The sequence below is a fragment of the Mastomys coucha genome, unplaced genomic scaffold, assembly GCF_008632895.1.
Source record: "Mastomys coucha isolate ucsf_1 unplaced genomic scaffold, UCSF_Mcou_1 pScaffold13, whole genome shotgun sequence".
NCBI classification, from domain to species: domain Eukaryota; kingdom Metazoa; phylum Chordata; class Mammalia; order Rodentia; family Muridae; genus Mastomys; species Mastomys coucha.
The window spans coordinates 35615153-35632234 of NW_022196895.1; the positions used below are offsets into that span (position 1 = coordinate 35615153).

A 17082-nucleotide genomic window follows, 5' to 3' on the forward strand; every position below is an offset into this window, starting at 1 on the left:
ACATTTCCTTCCATGAAACCCCACCCCTGGCACAGTAGCTTACATGAGATGCAATTTCACGAGTCTGCCCATGAAGTCATGTTTTAGTGTAACTTCTTCTCTTCTTCCTGTTCTCTGGGCATATTCTCCCTATCGCCCTAGGTCTGGTCTCCATGCTGGCTCAAACGGCATGGCTTTCCCTTCTCCATTCTCCTCCTCTAGGCAGCTGCAGAGACTTAAGGGTTTGTCTGCCCAGGTTCTTTTCAATTCAATAAAATCATCCCAGACTCAAAGTATTAGTATTTTATTAATGATTCTAAGAGCCCCAAGAGGGGCCTCTGATTTCTCCCTGGCATCTACAGAGTAAGCCTACTTTCCAAGACATTACTACAGAATATGAGAATGGACTGCCAAGGCTGAGCAATACAAGGGAAAGGTACAGACTGCTTCATTAGACTAATGTACATGGTTAGGTAACGTCCAAAGCAGAAGAGCCTGGGTTGCAGATGGTAACGCGTCACACTGGTGTACTATGATCAACTTTGGGACTTATGGCAAGAAATTAGTTTGTAATCATAATGCATGTGTTTTTATTATAAAGAAAAGAAATACCAAGTGACACTTGATTCCTTGGAACCTGGTGTGGCGGCACATACCTGCAGTTCCAGCACAAGAAACAGAGTTGAGACAGGAAAATCAAGAGGTTATTTAATGCCAGTCTGGCCCACAAAGAAAACAACATTAGTTGTATACCTCTGTTAAGATTTTAGTTGCATGGAACTCCTGACAGTAACCTAGTTTTGGAATCTCATCTTTGATCTGCAGGGAAACTTTGAAAAGGGTATTTACTGGAGTCTACAATGGCAAAAATCATCAAACAACCTGAACAGAATATTGTATTACTATTAACGGATCCACATCTGTTGATCTGGAAGGAAGTCCAGGATGTATTTGTTATGTAAGAAAAGCAAGCTGCTGAGAAATGGGTAGATGATGATTCTACTTTTACTTAACAACATACAAACCAGAATGACTTGCACTTGGAAAACAGTCTAGGGAAGGTTTGCTACAGCATCTACGTGAATAATACAACCATTGATTAGGGGAATAATATTGAAAGTATTGTTCTAGGAAGATTATTTGGTAGTAGAATGCAGAATGAATTAAAGAGAAAAGAGACAATTAGGTAAACAATTTGGCTAGTATTGGTAAGTAAGCAAAGTTTGAAGGAAGGGAGTTCGTCAGTCTTTTCATGTTTTGCTAGCTTCCCAGGGAGCAAGACCTTCTGGATCCTAGCTTTTGCCCTTCTAACGCATCTCAGTTTTCATGGCCTCAGACAAATGGTATTTTCTATGAGACGTTTTAACCTAAGATTTTGTAAACTATAAACTAACCATTTGCTTTGCTGACGCACTAAGGACTTAAATTTTGAGGACATTTGTATGTTTTAAGGACATCGTCACTCATGTAACTATCAAACTCTGTTCTGTATTTAGCCCAAGTTGATACAACATCATGAAATACTTTCTCCTCACCAATTTTAAGATTTCTGTCTCTTAATTCTCCAGATATTCACTGAGTGTTTTTTGTGGTTGCTTTCTGGATGCCTTCCAAAGCCCTGTCCTTGGTCCATTCCTATTTTTTTCCTTCAAGACTAGAGAAGTCCACTCTTAAAAGACCTCATATAATTCTCTTTCAATAGTTAAGCCCTATGTGGCTTGGAATTATTATTATTATTATTATTATTATTATTATTATTATTATTATTCTCTGCCAAAGTAGACAAGTATCTGAAATACTTAGCAGACAGAGCCTTCTACTAACCTTTTAGGTTGATGATACTATTGTACAATAAATCAAACCCAAAACACCCATAAGCTGAAGAAAGACAATTTAGAAATTGAGAGAAAATGGGCCATTCCTCTTCTTCTAGAATATCCAGTGTTACAAACTATCTAACACAACAACAACAACCACAAACCACTATTTCTTGCCTACCTTTCTAGGTAACTCGATATAAATGAGTACATTTTTTGGTTCACTTACAAGAATAATCTGTTCTCAACAGAACACATAAATCCCCATAGCCATATACATATGGGAATCTCTTCATGGACATGGGGACTGCTTTTATAAAGCAGAAGGACTTGGGGGATGTATTGGGGTAAGGAGCCAGGAAGAGGTAGAGAGATGAAGTAGGTAGGGTCAGATATGATTAAGATGCATACATTTATGAAATTTTTAAAGGATAAATAATAAATGTAAAGTTCTGGAGCAGAAGATTACATAGTGGAGGAAACAAACAAAACAAAACAAACAGAACAACCAAACACCCTCAAAAAGATCATTTACAAGCTTTGATTGCCCTAATTTGTTAAGAAATGGCAAGAATCAATCCTATTTAAAGCTTTAGAGTAATTTTAGAAGCAGACAACAATTAAAACCATATGTTTGTTCTGTCTATTTGCATCAACTACTGTCTTAGGACTGGTTTTCTTAGACTAAAGTCTGAGCCTTCTTCCTGAAGTCTGTGACAAGTTTGCTCCTTCGCGCACTCAGCATCTCTGTCCTGCTCTTTAGATGCTGGAGTTTAAGAGTGGAGCAAACCTGTAATAGAGGGGACATAAGGTTCCTAAATATATCAAAGAAGAGGAAATAAGGTGTGAAAGATGTTCACTTGGAGATGGAGACAGAGGTCTCTCTTATGCAAGTGACATGTAAGTGTGACCTAAATAAAGAAGGGCAGAGAAATACGTGGATGTTTGGGCAACGTATTTCAGATAAAAGATCTCCGAGCTTAGACCAGGTGCCACAGGACCTAGAATGACAACCATATTCCCCTTAGAGACTACAGAGACACCCCCTACTTTGGTGTAAGAAAATCAGTCTTAGGCAAGGAAACACAGTCTTGCATGCACAGAGTTAGAATAACAAGTGTGGTCATACTACTCAATCTCACAATGGCTTAAATCTGTCCTCGGCTCATTCTTAACAAATGGACTGGTTCTAGTTTTCATCCTCTTCCTAGCAAGCCTTCTTAAAATCTTTTCTTACTCCCAATAGCTGGATGGACCTTCACTCCTGATTCACCCCCACAATCCCTTCAGCACACACTCCATCTCCAGCAAGGGAATAAGCTTTCTTCAGGCAAACACTTAAAAAAGCAAACTGGGAGGAAGGAGGAACAGGTATGAAAGTCTCCCATTCTGTTCTCCAGCAGACTCTGACCACTACCTCACTCGTGCCCAGGGCCCAGCTCTGCAGGCATTTGCCTCTGCAGGCATTCGCCTCTGCAGGCATTCTCCTCTGCAGGGGCAAATGGAAGACCTCTGGGATGCTCTAGGGCCCTCCCACCACCCTTCTCCAGAACTGCTTCCTGGAATGTCTTTGCAACTCTTCCTTTTACAAACATAATGACATCACTAGGCTTCTTAGGGATGTCCCCATGCCCATACAGAAGATGAGGCATACAGAAATCAAACATAGCCAGTCACCAGACAGAAATTTAAATTTGTCATTTTCTTTCTTTTTTTCCCCCCTGTGGCTTTCTAACTTTTCCTTTTAGCGTCCTTATTAGAGCACAGTAGTTCTCTCTGTCTAATGTCAAATGGTCATTTGTCATCAGTAAGTTAAGCCTAAGAATTACTATGCGTATTTCCCCCTTCTTTAACAACATTTCTCCGCTAGTGCCCAGAGACTTTAATACTGTCATATCATGATGATGAGTCTTTGTCCCTCTTTCTTAGCCACTGAAATCTGTCATGTTTTGGGGAAGAATAATAAGTATTTAAGAATCTAGCTTGTTTTAAATACAGATATAAAAAAAGTTCTAAGATGATTCTCAGTAAAGTTCTGTCAAAAGCAATTCAGTCCTAAGACGATGGTTCCACAGGAGACATGCTACCTGACTGCTGCAGCACGTCCGCCCATCTTACCCTGCTGTCAACAACAAACAGGAAGCTAAGTGCATGCAGGACTTGAGATGAAAAGTGTTAAGTTCCCAAACAGCTGTCAGTAGAAGCTAAGTTTCCTTTCTACATTCTGAGGACTAAAAGTAGAAAATAATTGAATTTCACATTGAATCTATAACACAAGACTGCTGTATTAGTATAAATAACTTTAGTGAACTTGAACTGTTGGCTATAGTGACAACTGGTTAATTCTCTAAGACATGGAGAAGCTGGAATAAGGACCTCAAATACTTTGAAAATTACTGTAGGAATTCACACTGTATTTACTCCATATCTGTAGTCACCAAATTCCTTTCAAGTTGAAGCCAAAGATAGGCCTTCTTTCTTGAACATAAAATAAACATGAGAGAGAAAAAAATTAGGCTTAAAAGTAAATAATCTTTACTTTTTCTGCATGATACTAAAAAAAGAAGTATGTAAGCTGTTTACTTAAGTTCCTTTATAACTTATAAGAAAGCACACACCAGGACTCAACCATGGAGCACCATCTGCTTGAGGGTAGAGGGGAAGCATATTCAAACTGGCCTCTGCTATGAAGGACTGTATGCCTGGCATGTGGAAGGTTAAGGCAAGTCTGGGGGCAGCCTGTGCTGCACAGTAGCCTGTTTTATAGAGGAAGAGGGAGAGGGAGACAAGGAAGAGGAGGGGAAAGGAACACGCTAGCTGAACTCATAAATAATCTTCAACAGAAACAAATATCATAACCCAAGACTGGCTAAATTTCTGAAAGTTTACGCATATGTAATCAAAAGAAGAAATAAATAACATTTTCTGGTTAAGAACACTGGTATAGTACTACAGTTTAATAAGTTCATTTTCTTCTTATGGTTTACAAAGTGGCAAGATGGCTTCAAAAGAAAAGTGGCAACAACACAGCCTCTCAAGGTGGGGAGCTCAGGAATCAAACGTTTATTCTGGGTTTTTCTATTTGGGGGAAATATTTTTAAAAACTCTATTCTACTCTCATATTTTGTCCTTCATAAATCCATCTGGGATTCAGATGAGATGTTTCATATAATGTTCTAATTAAACTTTTTCAATGTATCTATTTGCAAAATCAGGTTTACAATAACGAATTTATCTATTTAAACTGCCATTTAATTATTTTCCATACTTAACCACACAATGAAAACATATAATGAACATATGTACATCTGTGTGTATATATATATGTACATACATACATATGGGTAGGTGCACATCTGTGAAGATACCTAAAGATTCCAGAGGTGTCAGATTCTTCCAGAAGCTGGACTTACAGGCAGTTGTGAGGTGCTTGATGTGGGTGCTGGGAACTGAACTCAGGCAAGAGCAGTAAAGTACCCTGAACCGCTAAGCCTTCTTTCTCTCTAGCCCTTACTGCAGCTTTTTAAGCACCAAAGAAAAAGTTAGTAAATGTCTTTAAGCAAGTTACACAATCTTCCCAAACTTATGCACCTAGAAAAAGTGTTAGTATTTGTGATTCTTAAAAATTGAAAGCTTCTTAATTAACAAACTATCCTTCATGCATGACTACCTAACAGTATCAGACAATAAAAATAGAAAGGGGATAGTCTCATGTTTATCAGCAATGTGGTTTATCAGTACAGCTACTAAATTTAGATGGTATATCTAATGTGTAATAAAATCCATGTAATAGGGTTACTGATAGAGGTACTCCCCTGTAAAAAGAGAAAAAATACCTTGAAAAAATTAAGTGTATGAAAATAGTGACCTGAGTTTTAAAAAGATAATAGTCTAAATGAAATAGATTCATTACCCAGTTTGGGGAACTGCACATAGTAGGCATAAAAAAAAGTCTCCAGTGCTTTTTTTTAGTAGGCAATACCTACACTAGAGATGCAGATACTTGAACTATTATTAGCAAATGAGAGACATCCTGCTTTTAGCTGAACAGAGCTTCCAGAGCTTTAAAACTGCCACCAGTTTTAAGTATTATAAATTTTATTGTGTATGTATATGTACATGCTATGGGGTTTGCCACAGCATACCTGTGAAAGCCAGAGGAAGAATTTATGGAATAGATTCTCATTTTCCATGGTTATGTAGGCTCTACCCACAAACTTAGGTCAGCAGGCTTGCACAGAAGCCCTCTACCTGCTGAACCATTGACACCCTGGCACCTGACACCTGGCACCTACATATTCTATCCAGTAGGAGTACTGGGTACTCTAAATGAAACTTACAGGAATCAGTAAGTGACTATTCACATACATATATAGCAGAGGCTTGGTCATCTCTCTCATTCATAAATATATATAGTTACATATATGTATGTATATATGCATGTATATATACATTCACACACACACACACACACACACACAGAGGTATTCACTGTTGGACAATCAGTGTTAAAGATTGTTGAGGGATTCTAAAACATCAAATACTAACTAATTCCTTTCAGATCAGCATTATGGTTTCCTGTTTTTTTTTTTTCTTTAAATGTCTTAAATTTCCCAGTTGTAAAACACAAGTAACAGCTGCTTTTGTCCTGCATGGACCTTGACAGACTCAGAAACTTAATGCAACAAGTAGAATAAAGAGTATCAAAGAATTAAGATATTACATGAGATGAATGTATGAGAAGTGTATAACATGAACTATTATAATAGCATTATGTATGTAGCATAGTGTGTATGTAGCATAGTGTATGTAACATAGTATATGTAGCATAGAGTATGTAATAGCGTATGCAGCATAGTATATGTAACAGTATATGCAGCATAGTATATGTAATATAGGGTATATAGTAAAGTATATGCAATATAGTGTATGTAGCATAGTGTATGTAACATAGTGCTGCCATGTAACTAGTGTTCAATCACCAGCGGACCTACTAACACTAGGAAGAAAGGATCAGTGACTTTTATGAAGTACCTGAATGGTCAGTATTATGTCAGTTACTTATTGTTTTTAGACCCTGAAGAGCCCTGGATGCTAAAGTTTAACTAGCTGCCAATAGGGCGGTTCCAGCTGGCTGCACAGCTAATGAAGGATGTTGTCTTTCCTAAGTACTGCCATGGTCTCCATTTCTCATTTCTCGTTGCACAGTGTGGGGATGGGAATAGATGATTTCTTACCTAACACATACAACAAGCTTTGAGAATGCAAAGGCTCGCTTCTTGGGTCCAACAACAACAACAACGTTTACATATTATGTGCTATCAAGAATATAATTTTAAGCCCTATCTAATAAAAGCTCAACTTTAAGTTCATTTTTGTTTTGTTTTGTACTTGATATTATATAAAGAAAATGTCAAAAAACGGTCTTTAATATACCATGACCTATCAATTTAATAAGAGAATTGTAAACTTTTACACAGACACACAGACCCAATAGTGTTTTGATAAAATTTGACATAGAGAAGTATCCTTGATTTCAAAACACAGTTACCCAGAATCACAAATTGGTTCAGTTTAGCCTCAGAACCCAACTTGTTTTTGTTTTTCCTACAATTACTGTTATTGAATATCCAAATCAAATTGTTTGGAAAAGATGTAGGGGAAAAGGAACCAAATTTTACGAATTAAAATTAAGGAAGGCCGAAATCCCAATTATAAACCAAAACATAAAAAGTATGACAACATAAAAGTGTCCACAGCAAACCAGTAAAGCATTAATGTTCATGTGACAAACATAAGGTCATAAGTTGCTGCATTGCCCCAACATAAAATAATAAATCATGTACTAAACTGGATATCATTTCACAACAGCTTTCAAAATTTGGCTATCAAATATACTTTCATAATAGCCATGGCTAAATATTATTGTGGAAACTTATGAAATAAACTAGAATAAAGGCTAATTTATTATTTTAAAAGTAAACATAAGCTTTAAGTTTGTAAGTTTCAAATACTACATATTTATTACACTCTAAAAATAACTAACAAAAATAAAAATTCAAGGGAAAATATTATATAAATAATAATAAATGTAAGCCATGTAAATCATGTAATTCAACTTTTCTCCTCTCCTTACACAGACAGACAGACACACACACACACACACACACACCATGTATGTATATTGTGTTCCTATATGTGAATGTAAAAAAAATCTAAAATAAGGAGTACCTTATTAAACACATTGCCTTACAGACACTATAAATCTTGCTGAAGCTTGCTAAAATGAGAAAATTATTCTGAAGTACTTAAAATTAATAGCTGGGTTACTCTAAATAGTATGTTTAAGCACATGGCTCAACCAAAATAGGTGATTAATATTTAAATTGGCTCAGGGAGTAAGTTAAAGGATGACATCCTTTCATTTACAATAACTGGTTTTAAGGATCCATTGCAATATAAATAGTTTAAGTGGCTATCTAGTACTTACAGAATCCAGTAATTTATGTTGTCATTTGCCTAAATTACTCAATATACTAGCAGAAAACCAGAATATAACACACGGAAAGAGTTGTACTCTGCAGTCAGGTGATAGTTTATAAAGAAATATTTAAAAGTAAAAGTACACTATGAGATAGGAAGTGGCTGAAGCAGCATATGGCATGTTTAAATGTAAAAGTAAACTATGACCTATGAAATGGTTGGTTGTGGCAGTCATCGCTTTTCTCTAATAACCCCTTAAAATGGGAAAAATGTGAAATTAATCTTGGCATCAAAGAATACCGTCCATTATGTCCTTATTTTGGTGATAAAAACATCACAGGAAACAACATAACTGGAAACGTTCCCTTCTTTGTCGCTCTTAGCCCTCACAAGAAATCATCATTGCCGACATTCCTGACAGTGGACTTGGCTTTTAACATTTGAAGAGTAACAGTTCATCCAAATGGGTCCTGGAATTGTCCTTGAAATTATGTTTTTCCCTCTATTAAAGGCCTCTGTTGCTTCTCTCTTTGTCCCTCCCCCTCTGGAGAGGGGTTGAATCCACTAGCTTCATTTAACCTTGTAATGTATAAAAAAATTTAATCTTTAAAGGTTACACCCAAATACAGGAATGATCACATGATTCAAAAAAAAAAGTAAGGAAACACTTTAGAGACTTGTTTTAAGATCTAAGTTCCCCTTAGAAGAACTTGACAAATATAAAACCAAGGTAGGAGAAATGAGAACAGCTGGCTACATGAAGCTACAGACAGAGCTGAGTGGCCTCTTCTGTAAAGACCAAGGAGTGAGGAGTTTTGGTTTGTTTGTTTGTTTGTTTGTTTTTTCTGGTTGTAGCTTACTCCAACAACACATTCCTTAAGAATTCTTTGCACAATGGGATTAGCCAAGTTATATTCTGCACGCCTCAGAACTACAGAAACAAATAGTTATTAATTTGGCAACTCTTCATACTATATTAAACAATTACTTTTGACAACAATATTACCAAGACAGCTTCAGAACAGTAAATACTACTCAGCACAAACTGATTATGCCTGCTGAACTTACTCACCCAGTAAAGCCCAAAACCTTGTAAGAAGTAAATATGCACAACTATTAAAGCGAAAAATGTATCTAAAGAATTACACTGCAGGCCTAACCGAAATCTACACGAAGGCTCCCTAATCTAACCAGGCTAGAGTGCACTGAAACTTACACAACTTGCCAAGAATTTAATGCTTAGCCTTTCACAATGACACCCGTGGAAAAAATACCACTTAACACAATCTCTTTCCTCAGCATGTCTTAGAGGCCTCTGAAGTGAGCTTTCCCTTCCTAGTCATCCATCTACTGCAACTTGCGCTGCATCCTCATTTGTACAAAAGTTTATTTCAGAACAGGTCACAAATTCATACACATTCAGTAATATATGGAAAATGGTCAAATAAATTTATAGACAGAATAGACAAAAGACAAAATAACATTATGAATACAAGTTAAATTGCTAATTAAAAATATACAAGGATTAGCTAAAGAAACATTACAAGAATTTCATTAAGCGTTGACTAAAGGCTTATTACGTATCTCTATATTAGTCATTCCAACACTAACTTGATACACCTGAGTACACAATAGCTTACATTTCTCTTAAAATCAATCATACTGATCTTGAAAAAGAGGAAGCGATTCTACCATAAAGGTAACAATATATAAGCAAATAAGTGTATGCTCAAAAGCAAATCACACCCAGAAATCATTTTACATAAATGGATATCAAGAAACAGAAAGCTTAAAACACCACTGGAACACCCACTGTCAGAATCTTTAGAAGGCAAGGAACAAGGTCAGACATTAAACAAGCACCTCTCAAAGGTAAAGGCTAGTCTCACCCTTCCCCTTACGTTCTGTCTCAGAAAACATCTAGCCTGTGGTCGATAAGGAAAATGAGAGAGGGGAAGAATGTGTTTCACTCAGCCCATATTCCTATAATTTTTCAATCTCACTACTTTTATAAAACTTGATGCAGATCTGACCAATAATGAGGGATGTCCAAAGCGACTCAAGTGTTCGTGTCTTCATTAACTACCACTCACCAAAGCCCTGCCCTCCATGGAGACTGCGTTTACAGGTCTATCTTGCAGTACTACTCTTTTCCTCTAATCACCCGACCTTTCAGGAAAGAGTCAACTTGCAAACCAAATTTTAGCAGCACCCCCAAGCTCGAATTCTGCTGACAACCCTTCCGTTCTGCCGCTTATTTCCTGCATATATACTATTAATGCCAGAGGTGAAACACGGTGGAAGAAAATCAGATTACACACAAATGTGTCTGCTTCAATCATGTTTATATTAAGCTCATTGAATTTTAATTTGTACCTTTAGAATTGGAAGTTCCTTTTACTAAGATTAGATCTGACAATCAATAACTATTACCTTGTTTTACCATCAATGAACTTAAACCTTAAAAACAAAACAAAACAAAATTCTTAATCATGATATTCCCAACTTTAATATGCTAACCTAATGTCATGGTATACTGACATCTGTAGAAATTGCCTTCTCCCTCAACTACAATATGAAGTAGCTTTTATTAACATTATTGGGAGAAAATATTTTAGTTATTTAAGAATTCAAATTAAAAGGTATGCCTTCTTTAAAAGTTCCAAGCGATGTTCCTAGCAACATTCCTAGTTTTCTGCCTGAAGTCAGAGAGGACTCAGTCAAGCTGTGGCCTCAGCATGTTGACTTAGTGGCTGATGACTCAGCGTCACTGATGATAGCTAATGTTTGGCAACTACCGCGCATCATATATAGCGAGCAACCAATTTCAGTTCTGCCAGGGCTGCTACTTGGAAACAATAGAAGAATTCAATAATGCTCAAAAAAGAAACATTGTCCCAATTTATTTGGGTAAAGCTTTGTTCTGGGTAATGGCAGTTCTCAGGGCTAAGTGTAAAACTTGCAAGCACCGCCCAGAGTCCCGTTAAGGTATCCTGCCTGGTGAAAAGACACTAGTGATTAAAATCCAAATCATATGTCAGTATAAAATTAATCATTTCCTGGACATGAAAGAATCTCTGAAGTGCCACACTGTCGTGGCCTTGCCCATCTCTGTAAGGGCAGAGGCCCAACACAAACAGGAACATTTTATATGTTATTAAGTATAAAAGTTAAAGCATTAAAATTATTTAATGATCTAAGGCTAAGACTTATTGTTCATATCCCAGATTTTATAAGTCTTAATGAAAATTCACAGTGCATGCAAGTTAAGTTTGGGTTCCACTATTTTTTTCCTTATAATAAAATTTGAAGTTTTATGATGGTTTTCAGGGCAAGAAATTTTCTAAATGTATTATTTGTCCTTGCATAATCACAGGTTTATAAATCAACTTAACAGCTCCCTATAGATAATCAAGTCAATTATAATTATTCTTTTATGAAAGATAACCTCATGAAATCTACTGTCAAAAATTTAAGACTGGAAATTTTAAAGTACAGCGTATTTCTTACCATTTTAAAAACACAGTTTATGCAATAAGAAACTATTTAAATTTCTTTACTGGGAGTATTTTAAACCCCTAATTCAGAAAGTTAAAATGTTGCAATAGTTTTCCCTCAAATAAGGGACAATTAATTATTGAGTAATAAATTAGTAGTCACTACTAATAGGTAACATAAATACTAACTTCCCATCTCTTAGGATACATAAAAGAAAAGGTGGCTTTTCCCTCCTCTTGATAAAATACAATTAAGCTATTTAGAAAAACAGATCATAGTCTAAATCTAATTTTTCCTAATAAAAGCTTTCTATGTGTGGAGTATGTCAGTGTCTAGACAACTTTCAGAAAATGGAAATTTTTATTAAAGAGTTATAAGGATGTAGATCAGTGATAAGACTGCATTGAAATCTTTTCTTATGAATTTTAAGAAAAGTCTTCTCAAATGACTAATTGATAGGAACACTGAGCAGCACCACTAATAGGAAAAGGCTGATGGGATTACATACAAGGCTTTAAAGAACTCTGTTTTCTACAAAAACAAAACAAAACCCCTAGTGATTCATCTGTCTTGTATCACTACAATCCACATTTTCTTTCTTATCATACCTAAAATAGATATAAATAAGCCAGCATTTCTATAACATGAAAATGAGGGCACAGGGAAGAACCTAGCCCTATCAGCCCATTTATCTTAACGTACAAGTTTTTTTTTTTTCCAGTAATTCCATTCTAACGGACCTCTGTGAGGTCAGGTGGAAATATCAGTATCCTTTATAACTGACAGAGAAAAATGACGAGAGACATATATGGCCCTTGCTAACTGAAGCCTGAAAATTGTAATCATGAGTTACCTAGTGGAGCATCATCGTCTGCAGGAGCTTTCGAAAGCATCGTGCACCAGCTCCTTCTTTACAGAGGCGAAGGAGCAGTCGCCAGCTGTCTGCTTTAGGCTACTCTAAGGCTATGGTCTAGGTCCCTACGCACTGCATTGCTCTATCAGTTTCAAAACACAGACCACTCAGATCGAACACTCAAGTGTTACTACTTCCAGCTCTTAACCCTCTCATTGAAAGGTAACACTTCAAGCATTTCCTTGCAATAATATATTCTAAAACAGCTAAATTAATATGCACAATACATGTATTATATGACTAAGACATTTTTTTTTCTTGATTTCATATTAGTTCTACTTTGGATACTTGTAGATGAATGTTACTTTAATAGATACTTGTTAGTGAGGAATTCTGGTTTAGTTTTCAAATAAAATCTTTAATACTGACCAATGAGAAACAATTACTATTTAACCAAACACCCGAAGTGCTTATGCAGTGATGAGTGAGTCCTTCCCAGTTTCTAACATGCCTATACACTCAAAAGACCATTTGTACTGAGTTATCTGCAAAAGTATACAAAACCTCGAGAAAACACATACTGATAAAAGAATTCTTAAGTTTATCAAACTATCTTAAACGTATCATTCTTATGAAACAGAAAAGTGCTAACTTACCTTGAATATCCATTAGAAAACACTGATCGGCCTGGGAAGTTCATAGTCCCCAAGGCAGTCAGGTTGTCCTCTCCAGATCCTTGGCACCTATTCCAGTTTTCAGAACCAACAGGAATTGGTGGAATGACATTAAAAACAGGCTTCTGATCCTGCTGCTGCGAAAGGGATGCGGTATTCATGTCATAGTGGTACATCTGTCCTCCAGAGGTACTCACACCATGAACAGAAATGGCAGACATTTTATTCCCAATTATATTTGTCCCAGAAAAGCTTGCCTGACAATAAACTGGGCCCAGTTTCTCTTGCTTAATTACCCCAGGGGTGCAAAGTTCAATGAAATCATCTTTCTCCGTTTTCACTTGGGGCAGTGCAGCACTGCTGGGGTTTGATAAGATTGCGTCTCCAGTATCCTTAATTTTAGGTTTAGTGTCCGGTAAAATGAGAGGCTTACAATCCTCATTCGTGTCCCCTTCCAGAAGGAATGGATCATCTTCTCCCGCCAAAGGAGAAAGCAAGTTTTCATCTATCAACAGGTCTGACCTCCAAGGACTCTCGTTTGTCTCTTTACCTGGGGACCCAGCAGAAAACTCCAGATCCCGCAGGATGTCAAAGGTGCTTTGGTCTGTGGTGTACAGTTTCACGCTGCCACCGTTGGTGCCAGTCTGGCTTTTCTGATTTTGCTGTTCTGAAGAGGGGTCAGAGTGAGTTTGGGGAAACTCCTTCTCTGTCGGGGTAGCACACCCAGCTGCAGATGTTGAACTCTTGGGGTTCTCTGGAAGGCTGGTCGACCTATTGAGGTTTGCAATGCTTTCTTCCAGAAGCCGAAAGTCTGTTTCCCCAGAGGAGAGGCCAAGCTGGCCCTGCTGTGGGTAGCCCAAGTCATTCCCCATCACTTTTGTTTCTGTCTCTCCCATATACAGTCCCATGGACAGTGAAACGGCTTTGGATAAATCTGGCTGTGGCGGCGGAGGCTGCTGCTGCTGCTGCTGCTGCTGCCGCTTGGCATTGCTTGTTGAGCCTTTTGAAAAATCAAGGAGAATCCTCTGCTGCTTGGAATCTGCCTGAGAAGCAGCAGCCAGTGTGGGTGAAGAAGCAGAAATCTTAACTGGAGCTCCTCCCCTCAGGCTTTTATACAAGTCCATCACGCTTCCCCTCCCCCGGCTGAGCAAACTGCTGGGGACTTCGTCTCTACCAGGGGGAGCTAAGGATTCTTTGGAGTCCATTGGCAAATATTAACTACAAAAAAAAAAAGACATAATAAGCTATAAAACCACATTATCTCTGATCCGATTAGTAAGAGACAGCCTATTAAATAAACCCTTTTAGGTAACTACCAAATCAAAGTCTCCATTATCAAAAGAATAGTTCCTATTTTCTAATATAAAGCTATATCCCCCTCCTCCCATGCACAAAGCAGCTCATCTGCACAGCCAGGACAAGGTTACATTGAATTGATTTCAATTTGGCTGTTTATCCTGCCACTCGCTAAATGTAAACATTTGGTAACCATGGGGATTGTAATTTGTTATAGTGATTATTGTAAAGGTTCAACTTGATGTCAAAGTATTTAACTTTTTCTTTAAAGGCATGATCCTTACATTTCCAACCCCTTTCAATTAAGAGTGATTCCTTTCTGGAAACCACTACACAAACCGTTTGAAAAATGCTACACTATAATTGTTTACACACCTTATGATTCACAATTTCACCTGTGCCAATCCCCACTCATCTAAACCTTTCAAGGTACAACCTGGAAGAATTATGCACATTTTATTTGAACAACAACAAAAAAAAAAATAAGCAGTGCCGAGCTGCCGATCTTGTAGGGCTGGGAAAAGGCTCTTACTTTGAAACTCCATTTTCAACTAAATATGCCTGTCTAGTATCATGTACCTTCAAACTTTGGATATAAGAAATAACATATGTTATATATAGCCTAAAATGTACACCTTTAAAAGCAGAGTATAATTTGTACTGCCTTCTTCACTACAATTTTAACCTATTTAAATAGTTTAATAGAATTTTATCAAAATTCCAAACATCAAGATTTACCGAATTATATTCCTTTTTAAAAACTGTTTAATATGCTCAATACAAAATATTTTATCTATAAGTGAAGATTTTTCTTTCCAAATATGTAAATACCTGGAAAAACAGAAAAACTGGATTGTACAATCACATATAAAGTCAAATAAAACCCATTCAAAAAAAATGCTCAGAATAATTTTCTCTGCCATTTTAAACCTTTATTGTATTCCTCCAGATTTCTAGTATATTATTAATAATAAAAATGTTTTGAGAGACTAGCAAAGACTAAGACAAATATATCTGGAATCGCCTCCCATAAAGTGGTAAAATTTTCCTGTACCAAGACACTAAGTATGACCATCTTCTCTGAAAGGGGAATTGGAGAACTCTGGGACCTACCCTAGGATTTTTCCCCCGTACAGGACTTCTCTCTCAGAACCGGGGTCCTATGCCTCTGATAAGCATCTCTAAACATGAGATATCAAATAGACCTTAATGAATTTTCACACCCGCTTTTTTGGACAGCTGCCCCTTCCAGCCTGAAACCATAACATCAGTTCATAAAACAAGATGCTCCCTTACCCGACATTTATCCCCGCCCCCCCCACAGTTAAAACTGTAAATAACCCTGTGACATTAGTCACACGAACCATGCCCAGGGTCTTAAGTGTTAAGGCCGCAATCACCAAGCCTGCAACCTCAAACGTCCAAGTGGTACTTGTCAGGAAAAAAAAAAAATCGCTGCATCAAAAACTGCGGCTAGGGAGGGTCTCTTTCTAAAAGTCGGGCACAAAACCATGCCCCAAAGCTAGTGCCCAAGTTGTCGGGGGGGTGGGGTTGGGGGGAGAAGGAGGGAGAAAGGTGCGAGGTGAAGGGAGAAATGTGTCCAGACCTGTTGAGTTCTCCGAGGCACGCCCACTTCTAAGCAGATAAGGCCAGCCCGGCGAAGTCTGGGCTGCAGGCTGCGAGCCCCGAATCCACCCCGCAAGCCCGCAGCCCCGCAGCCGCGCGCCCAGAGCCCCGCGGGTCGCAGACGCCGCTCTGCCTTCCCCGCCCCGGGGGTGGGGAGGGAGAAAAGCGGGTGTCCCGGCCGCCCCGAGGACAGGGAAGACCGGAGGGCTGGCGGCAAAAAGCAAAACCAAAAAGGACGCCCAGACTCCCGCCGGGGCGCGCGAGGCTCCGCGGCGGGGCAGCGCGCTGGGCCAGGGATGGCGGGTGCGGGGAGAGGAAGCGCCAGCGCTGTCACCGCCGAGGCCCTTTCGTCACCGTCACCCTGCCCTCGCCAGCCTCCACCGCCTCCCCCCAACCCCCACACACCACCCTACCCCAAGCCGGGGCTGGCAAAAGTTTTGCCAAGTCCGGCCGCCCCGCGGCTGCCGAGCCCCTCGGGGGAGCGCGCCCGGTCCCGGCTCACCTCCGCTCGCCCAGCCCCCGCTCACCTCAGCCCCCGCGCGCTCGATCGCTCGCTCGCTCGCTCGCTCGCCCGCCCGCGGCTCCCACCGCCGCCAGATAAACAAGTCGGCGTGCGGACGCGGGAGGCGCGCGTGTCACGGAGAAGGAAGTCAACAGTCGCCCCCTCTTCTCCATGGGGGGAGGGGAGAGCCCCCTCCCTCCCCAAGCGCGGAAAGTCACCGGGTTCCCGGCTGACAAGCCGGGCCCCCGCGCCCGCTCCCGTCTCCCGCGCGCGTCCCCCCGGTCCCGGCGCCGCGCCGCCCGGGCTGCGGCGTCTTGTTCCACCCACTTAGAATCCGTCCCCGACGGGCGGGCG

The 17082-nt window shown here is 39.1% G+C and overlaps 1 protein-coding gene across 7 annotated transcripts in view; it reads right to left on the reverse strand.

Moving 5' to 3' along the window:
* The window catches only part of Nr3c1 (nuclear receptor subfamily 3 group C member 1), a 120170-nt gene that overhangs the window by 71568 nt on the left and 31520 nt on the right, over nt 1-17082 (reverse strand). For 3 of the 7 annotated variants that reach the window (XM_031365559.1, XM_031365556.1, XM_031365562.1), the window contains exon 2: nt 13287-14522. In XM_031365559.1, coding sequence (XP_031221419.1) covers nt 13287-14509 — 1223 coding nt within the window. In that variant the 5' untranslated portion in view covers nt 14510-14522. Of the gene's footprint in view, nt 1-13286; nt 14523-15713; nt 16125-16206; nt 16321-16728 lie in introns of those variants that run through there. The other 4 variants (XM_031365557.1, XM_031365561.1, XM_031365558.1 and 1 more) reach the window with 4 other exon arrangements.